General features: G+C 41.7%; 1 protein-coding gene and 1 pseudogene across 1 annotated transcript; one reads left to right on the forward strand and one right to left on the reverse strand.

Annotated features, from left to right (window-relative positions):
* Window positions 1–475: 475 nt before the first annotated feature.
* LOC115204998 (alcohol dehydrogenase class-3-like) lies at window positions 476–5,436 on the reverse strand (annotated as a pseudogene).
* Window positions 5,437–5,513: 77 nt separating this feature from the next.
* On the forward strand, window positions 5,514–8,767 carry LOC115205121 (H/ACA ribonucleoprotein complex subunit 1-like). The gene is made up of 7 exons (XM_029770789.1): window positions 5,514–5,618; window positions 6,022–6,223; window positions 6,439–6,593; window positions 6,777–6,836; window positions 7,463–7,583; window positions 7,715–7,834; window positions 7,946–8,767. Exons 2-7 carry the CDS (start codon window positions 6,034–6,036, stop codon window positions 7,954–7,956), a joined length of 657 nt encoding a protein of 218 aa, XP_029626649.1. The 5' UTR covers window positions 5,514–5,618; window positions 6,022–6,033; the 3' UTR covers window positions 7,957–8,767.
* Window positions 8,768–8,996: the final 229 nt, after the last annotated feature.

Here is an 8,996-nt window from a genome sequence, read left to right on the forward strand (position 1 = left end):
GATCATAAAGACTCCTGGAAGAATGTTTTATGGACAGATGAGTCAAAATGTTTACCTTGGCCTAGTCAAAATCCAGACCTAAAGCCAATGAGATGTTGTGGCAGGACCTGAAATGAACAGTTCATGCTTGAAAACCCACAAATGTCGCTGAGTTAAAGCAGTTCTGCATGGACGAGTGGAACAACATTTCTCCACAGCAACTTGAGAGACTGATCAACAATTACAGGAAGTATTTGGTTGCAGTCATTCCATCTAAAGGTAGCACAACAAGTTATTGAGTGTGAGGGGGCAATTACTTTTTCACACAGGGGCATTGGGTGTAACATAACTTTGTTGATTAAATCAATTAAATAAGTATCAACATTTGTGTTATCTGCTCACTCAGGTTCCCTTGATCAAACATTAGGTTTTGGTTAAAGATCTGATCAGTGTCAAAAATATGCAAACTAGAGAAAATCAGGAAGGGGGCAAATACTTTTTCACGGCACCATATTAGACATGACTCAGCTGTCTAGTTTCCACACAAACACACACACTGAGAGCACTCAGCTCTTCCCACCGTTCAGGAGGTCCAAAGCCTCATTGATCTGATCCAGGGTCAGAGTGTGGGTCACACACTCATCCAGCTTAAGTTTCTTGTTCATGTAGTCCCCAACAAGTTTGGGGACACTCTCCACACTCTTCCACCCTGTTGGAAAATGACACCATATGCATGTGTATTTGTTCATTGTTTGGCCATATATTTCATATAGACATATGAAGTGCATTGGTAACACTACACCTGAACCCTTCATCATAGGGGGTACAAAACGGCATTATAACATGACATGCACAGTCAAGATCGTTATTGTTAGCTTATGACAATTCACTTGTCACTGTTATGGTACAAACAATGTTTAGATCAGCTGCACTTAGTCTGGCTTTAATATGTCTCACATCGTCAACTCACCTCCAAAGTATTTCCCCTTCAAGACCACCAAGAGGTCTTCAGGGACTAGAGATATCTACGCTACCTCTGTCCATCCTACGACACAGACACTCCAGGCATCCTTACACCTCTCCAGGCAGCTCTCTGGAAGAAAAAGGAAAACATACCAGAACTGAGACGATTTGTCCATTAGCTATGTTATTCTGGCCATTTTTGTATACTGATACCACCAGACTATAGCTTGCCAATACCCACAACGAAGGTGAGTGACCACACAAACCGTCTTACCTGTAGCCCAATTGCTTTGAATTTTACCATTTGAAAGGATTTTTTTTTAAAGAAGTCGAAGTCCACCCCTCCGCCGGTCATCTCCACCAGCACCTCCTGGATGGGCTTGCTGTGGTCCTTGGAGTTCACAAACTCAGTGGCCCCAAACGCCTCAGCCTTGTCAAACTTGCCTGGATTGATATCCACTTGTGATGATTCTGGCAGCCCCGGCAACTTTGCAGCCATGACTGTAGCTAGGCCCACAGCCCCCAACCCGCACACTACACATGTGGAGCCAGGCTCAACCCGAAGGGGGTTATGGAATCCTTTATAATTGTCTTGACATCCATCACATTTCAGCCTGTTGAGACACAAGACTGCACTTAGCACAAAACAGAACTGAAAGTACATACAGTACCAGTCAAAAGTTTGGACACACCTACTCATTCAAGGGTTTTTCTTTATTTTTACATTGTAGAATAATAGTGAAGACATCAAAACTATGAAATAACACATGGAATCATGTAGTAACCAAAAAAGTGTTAAACAAATAAAAAATATTTTATATTCTTCAAAGTAGCCACCTTTTGCCTTGGGCTCCCAAGTGGCACAGCGGTCTAAGGCACTGCATCTCAGTGCTAGAGGCGTCACTACAGTCCCTGGTTCAAATCCAGGCTGTATCACAACCGGCCATGATTGGGAGTCCCATAGGGCAGCGCACAATTGGCCCAGCGTCGTCTGGGTTTGGCTGGTGTAGGCTGTCATTGTAAATAAGAATTTGCTCTTAACTGACTTGCCTAGTTAAATAAAGGTTTAAAAAATATATATATATATTTATATGATTAAATAACAATAAACATACAAAATAAATATATATTTTTCATTTTTTAAGAAATGACAGCTTTGCACACTCTTGGCATTCTCTCAAGGTAGTCACCTGGAATGCATTTCAATTAACAGGTGTGCGTTGTTAAAAGTTAATTTGTGGAATTTCTTCCCTTCTCAATGCGTTTGAGCCCATCAGTTGTGTTGTGACAAGGTTGGGGTGGTATACAGAAGATAGCGCTATTTGGTAAAAGACAAAGTCCACATTATGGCAAGAACAGCTCAAATAATCAAGAGAAACGACAGTCCATCATTACTTTAAGACATGAAGGTCAGTCAATGTGGAAAATTTCAAGAACTTTCAAAGTTTCTTCAAGTGTAGTCAGTCACAAAACTCATCAAGCGCTATGATGAAACTGGCTCTCACGAGGACCGCCACAGGAAAGGATGCAAGGACTGACCATCCATAATATCAAATGTATAGTTTTAACCATGTTATACAGTACAAGCTTATATTTTGGGTTCTGATGGGGTACAACAATTGAACTAAGCTCATGAGAAACGTATAAATTATATTCTTTAAGAATCAATGTGTATGTAATTCATTAAGTAATTCATGTAATTCAAGTCGAAACATGGATGTAGCAACTAAGCTTATAACATGGATGTAGCAACTAAGCTCTAGCTTTAAGATCTCAAAATAGCCTACAACAGATCCATGGTAGAGGGATAACAACACAGTATGTTTATGGAAATACTGTATATCTACATTTTTATTCACAAAAACATGATTCTTACTGGTTTACCTGGTGAGAATTTGAAGACTCCAGGGCCGACACCTTCCACCACACCTGACCCCTTGTGACCAAGAAACAATGGGAAAAGCCTCAGATGCATGCGTACACCAGTCTCATAGAGGTACCCCCAGTCAGTGTGGCACATTCCACTAGATGCAATCTCTCCATCAACAGAAACAGTACAGTTTATTTTTAGGTTAATATCCCTGTGAGTACTAGGCTTTACATAAGCATTGGTCTGGGAAATGCTTATCTTAGGGGAAAGTTGTGGTTATCTTTATACGCACTTCGTGAGCCTTAGGTGGGGCAACCTCCACCTTCTCAATAGACAGGAGTTTGCCATGCTCCCACGCTACTGCTGCCTTGCACTTGATCACCTGGGGTAATAGTAATAGATTCAATATATGCCTTATAAAGACATTTCCTCAGATTTCAAAAAATAAATAAATGGGTGCCTTATTACACAGAAGGCTACTGCATAGGCTCACAACAAGACAGACAAGTCATTGCTTACCTGGCTCTCAGTATTAATTATAACCTCTTCCAGATGTGAGTCTAGGGGAAATAAAGCACATCAACAAGTAGGTTGATAAATGTAAATATTTATAGGTATGACAGTTGCAGTTCTGTCAAACATTTACACATTACAGAGGTTTCAGTTATGATAGCTCTAGTCCAGGTTGTTACGTGTGGCTCGAAGCTCAAGTTGCACTCAATGATGTGTGTAAACCCTGGATTTCTGATGCTATGTAATGGCCAATGAGAGGCTTTGAAGCCACCAGTGCAATATTGCCACTCCCCAGGAGGAGCAGTCCTCCATAGGAATTAATGGAATTCCACAGTATTTCAAAAAAAATGATGAAATATAAAATTACACGGATTTAAGTAATTCTTTGTTGCAACATTAGTACTCTCCAAAAAGGCTATGGAATGTGTTTTTTTTGGTTACATTTTAAAATGTTCAGTTCACTTTAAAAGTATGCATTAATTAAAGATGGAATCCGCAGTAGGGGAAACAGTGTCACTGACCGCCCCACGGCTGTTGTTATTGTTTTGTTGACAAAGCGGAGGTGAGGAGCGTTGCACAACATGGCAGAAAAAAAATTGCAGTACATGTTCTATCAAGCTGCAATGATGTCCGCAGGGGGGGAAAAAAACAGTGATAGTTGTTTGCAGTGTACTTCTTTGTTGTTGTAATATTGCAAACGGATGTGGCAGTTTCACCATGAAGGACTCCAGCTTTAAGGTGTCTGTAATACAATATACTTGTCAAAAATGTATGTAGACATTAATAAATGCATTTCTATAGCTTCAAAATATTATTATTTTTTACGACGGAGGAATACCAAAATGGCTGCACGGTGGCCTCAAAACAGCGCCACTGTCTGTTTCCTAGGGTTAATACATATCATTGTTCTCAGGTAACGCCCTGGATCAGAGCTACGTAGTGCAAAGGGGGTATACGATTGCAGTTTTAAACAAATTAGTATTTAAAAAAAACATTATTCTTATACAGCCTTAATTAAATTAGCCTTCTCTAAAGAATATGTAAAGAAACCATGTGTCTGCTCTCAAAAGTCATACTGTTGACTTGGTAGCAAATCCAGTTCCAGACCTTCCAGCGTTGTCAAAGTGGGTGTGTGGTGTTCTCAGGCAGGGGTTATTCTCAATTGTATCACCCTCGCGCCCTCTCTTTCTTCTCTGCTCGCCTCCTTCTCAAACTCCATTGGATGAGAAAATCAGAGGTCCCGCCCCACTAACCTTCTCCTCCAATGAATTTTGAGAAAGACACGAGGAGAGGATGCGCGGGTATGCCATTGAGATCTTCCCCTAGTGTTCTTCAAAGGATGTCGTGAATGAACGGCAGTCTGAGTTTTACGACAATCCGGACTTCTCTTCAGTTCTCACCATAGAGATAGATAGACGACTCATCTTTTTATCTGTGCCATTATAGCGTCTGTGACAGCACTGGGAAAGGGATAGGGGGATACCTAGTCAGTTGTACAACTGAATGCCTTCAACTGAAACGTGACTTCCGGATTTAACCCAGCCCCTCTGAATCAGAGAGGTGCGGGGGCTGCCTTAATCGACAGCCACATCTTCGGCGCCCGGGGAACAGTGGGTTAACTGCCTTTTCTCAGGGGCAAAACGACCGATTTTTACCTTGTCAGCTCGTGAATTCAATCCAGCAACCTTCCGGTTACTGGCCCAATGCTCTAACCACTAGGGGCAGCAACATTGAGACTATCTCAATTTTAAAGTAGTCAATTTTCTTCTTCATTGGCTGATTGGTCTCAACTCATAGGAATCCCCACCCAGTTGACTAATTTAACATTGTGGAAGCCCTCAATGGCAATGCCCATGCTAAAATGTTTTTTTGTTTTTTTTTAAACTGGGTAGTTGGAGATCTGGGTGCTGATTGGTTGAAAGCTGTGGTCTATTAGACTATTAGAGTAGTACGCAACATTACTTGTTTACTGCTCTAATTATGTTGGTAACCAGTTTATAATAGCAATAAGACACCTCGGGGTGGTTGTGGTATATGGCCAATATACCACGGATACGGGGCTGTATCCAGCCACTCCACGTTGGGTCGTGCGAATAACAGCCCTTAGCCATGGTATTTTGGCCATATACCACACCTCCTCGGGCATTATTTTTTAAATATCCCTGAAGAGACTTCTATCAATCTCTATAGTTCTCACTTTACGGCACCACCTGAAAGCACATGTGTTTTCGTCGCGTCGAACTTGTGTCTGGCACAGTTCACTCCATCAACTGAGCTTATTTGTGGTACAAAGGTATGTCAATCAAATGTATATGTGTATTTCATAAGTTGCACGACGCGACCATAATGTGCTCAGCAAAGCATTATCGTGATACTGTAGTCTTTTGATATTTTGAAAATAAGTAATCGAGTTGGCTAGCTAGCTAACTGTTAGCTAGTTTGTTGAATTGATCTCTTGCAAGTTGCTGTACTGATAGTTCATAAACGTGAAATCATGCATTGATCAAGTCATTAGTTAATCATTTCACTGTTCCTTGGCTTGCTAGCTAACTAGTTTTATCGTGGTATTTAGCCAGCAAAGCATCTGGAGACATCCACTAACGTTACTGACAATGTTTTGAAGAACACGTCTGGTATTTGAAATGTGATTGTATCTATGCAACTTAATCTTATCTCCCGTCCTCCAACTCTCTCAGGTACACTAGAAAATGTCCTTCCGAGGAGGAGGTGGAAGAGGGGGCCGTGGTGGTGGCGGATTCAACCGTGGTGGTGGAGGAGGATACGGTGGTGGTGGTGGAGGAGGATATGGGGGTCGAGGTGGCGGCGGCGGTTTCCGAGGTGGTGGACGAGGAGGTCGAGGAGGCTTCCAAGACTATGGCCCTCCAGAATATGTTGTTGGTAAGACGAATGAGACAGCCATGTGATGCACACATATCGCGTTCCAGTGATGGAAAGGGCATTGTTAATGCTTTTGCATCTTGAATTTACACTACACCAGTTGCACATCTGGAATGTCCATATAGTCTGCCTGGCATCGTAACATCAGTTGTCCTATTTGTACTTTCACATACTGTTCCTGTAATGACCAGATGTCCTTGCTCTTGTCTCTGCAGCATTAGGAGAATTCATGCACCCCTGTGAGGATGAAATTGTGTGCAAGTGTGTAACTGAGGAGAACAAAGTTCCTTACTTCAATGCACCCGTGTACTTGGAAAACAAGGAGCAGATCGGGAAAGTGGACGAAATCTTCGGCCAACTACGTGACTTTGTATCCTTTCAATCTTTCCTTGTCTAACCAGAGTCATCTGTGAAGTGGTTGGGAACATGTTTAATTTTCTTGATCTCATTAATAACACTGTAAAACTTGTATGCTTGAATTCCATTTCTACTGGTTAACAATGAGTTTCATGTCATTTGTGACACTGGTTTGCCCCTTAACCTGAAGAAACAGTATTTCTCTGTTAAACTCTCGGATAATATGAAGGCATCCTCGTTCAAGAAACTACAGAAGGTAAGCAATATCAGTGTATTTCATGTAACAGAGCTGATGGTAGTTAAAAGTGCTTTTATGGTCAACTTGACCCAAACTTGCGTCCATGGTGTTAACAGAGAATGCAAGATATCAAAACCATGCCGCTCGCCTGTCAACCAATCATCTATAAGTCGTACGCAAAGGCCTTTTTATGGAGGTTCACTGAGCGCTGCGTGGCACCTCCACACAGCCAGTGTATTGACCATAAATTTGGTCAGTTAGTTGATTGTTTAGCAACAACCGATGTAAGCTATATTTTGTCCGACGTTTATTGAAAACAAATACATTTGCACAATTAACCCATGTTTCAAATGCGTAGTTGTTTCTGAGCTAGTTAGTAAATTTTAAGCCATATTAGCATTTGCATGAAATATGGTTACAACAACTTGAAACAAGACACGGTGTCAAGAACAAGCTGAAACAAAACACTTAAGATTCCCCACATGGCAGTTTCTTGTCATTCTTCCTAGCATCCAGAATCTCATAACGCTGACTACTGTCCCATGGAAGCGCGTACATCGTTTCCGTGACTGTCAGCTAATCCATCTATTGCATAAACATTGCTATGGCATGTATTCTGTAACTCATCATATTCTTGTCCACAGTTCTATGTAGACCCAATGAAACTCCTACCACTCCAGAGGTTCCTTCCCAGGCCCCCGGGTGAGAAGGGTCCCCCAAGGGGAGGCAGAGGAGGTCGAGGTGGAAGAGGAGGTCCCCGTGGAGGTAAGAGCAAAATGTCAACAGCTCAGGCCCCATGGCTGTTTTTCTTGTGAATAAAATGTGGGGGAATGTTAGTCAATTATTTGTAATTTTTTTTTATACCCCCCCCCAAAAAAATATTTTTGCCCTCCCAGGTGGATTCCGTGGTGGCAGGGGGGGTGGTGACCGTGGTGGATTTGGCAGAGGAGGTTTTGGTGGAGGTCGAGGAGGAGGCTTTAGAGGTAGAGGAGGTGGCGGTGGACGAGGATTCAGGGGTAAGTCCAAATCCTAGAAAAGGAATCTAAATGAACGTGAATAGACAAGTTGTAAAGCCGCTTTGCATTTCATGTTCCTGTGGTGTTGATATACCTTTTTCTATCATCCAGGTGGGAGATGATGACAAACTGTTTGCGTCGGATCCTGACCAAGTGTCAATGCCAGCAGGAAGCAAATCGGTGCGATGCCTTGAGCTTGGCTCTTTTGAACTTGACTTATGGAGAACAGGCATTGCATCATTTTATACTGCTCAGCTGTCAATTTGTGTACACCAATCATTGATGAATAATGTGTGAATGGTTGGCTTTTATTTAATGACCTATGAATGCACTCTGCTCTCACAGGGAATGCTATCATTAATAGCCCAGTTGCTTTTGCAACTCTTCAACATTGTTCACACTGGATGGTTTTTGGGTACATTTTGGATATGTCACATTGTTTTTCTTATATTGTTGGCTGTGATTCAGAGCTTTGTTACACCAAAATATGGGCCCCTTGGGGGCCACTGGACTGTTTTATCGATGTCATGGTGGAGTGCAACAGTCATTTCAATGTTGATAAAGCCAGAAATTGATGAAACCCTGATGTTTATAAGACTGTTTGTTTGTGGATGATATGATGGACATGAGTTAATTTGTTTTCATTACAGTAAGTGGAAAATATTGTATTACCCACAGATAATCAAATATGATTAGAGTATTGCTGTCTTTCTGTAAAGAAAAGCCTTTGATTAAACAGTGCTCTGTAGGTAGCTCCAGTTTATATGGACATCTGACTTGGTGTCTTATTACCACTAGTGCGATATTAGCCTCGTGTTCCTGAAGCACATCCTTCAAATTCAAGATGATTGTGTGTCTGTTTTCAACACCCTTTTGTCCAAACTGTTCAGGTACTGAAATAAAACTTGCTAGTACTACTGTCAAAGCAAATAATCCAGCAGCTCTCTCTGCAAAGGCATGCCCCATCGTTCTGATGAAGGCAGCATACAAATATTGCCGTTTGTTAGCTGCTTATATGGATGAAATGTGAGCATTTGAATTGTCACACCATACACTTTTGTCAGGGTCTCATTTCGGTCCAGCTTATTGATGTCCTATATCCAGCCATAATGTCTCCTGAATGGCTACAGTGACTAATCTTTCTTGGGTAATACTTCTTGCT

This window comes from Salmo trutta, chromosome 13 (assembly GCF_901001165.1).
Source record: "Salmo trutta chromosome 13, fSalTru1.1, whole genome shotgun sequence".
Taxonomy (NCBI): domain Eukaryota; kingdom Metazoa; phylum Chordata; class Actinopteri; order Salmoniformes; family Salmonidae; genus Salmo; species Salmo trutta.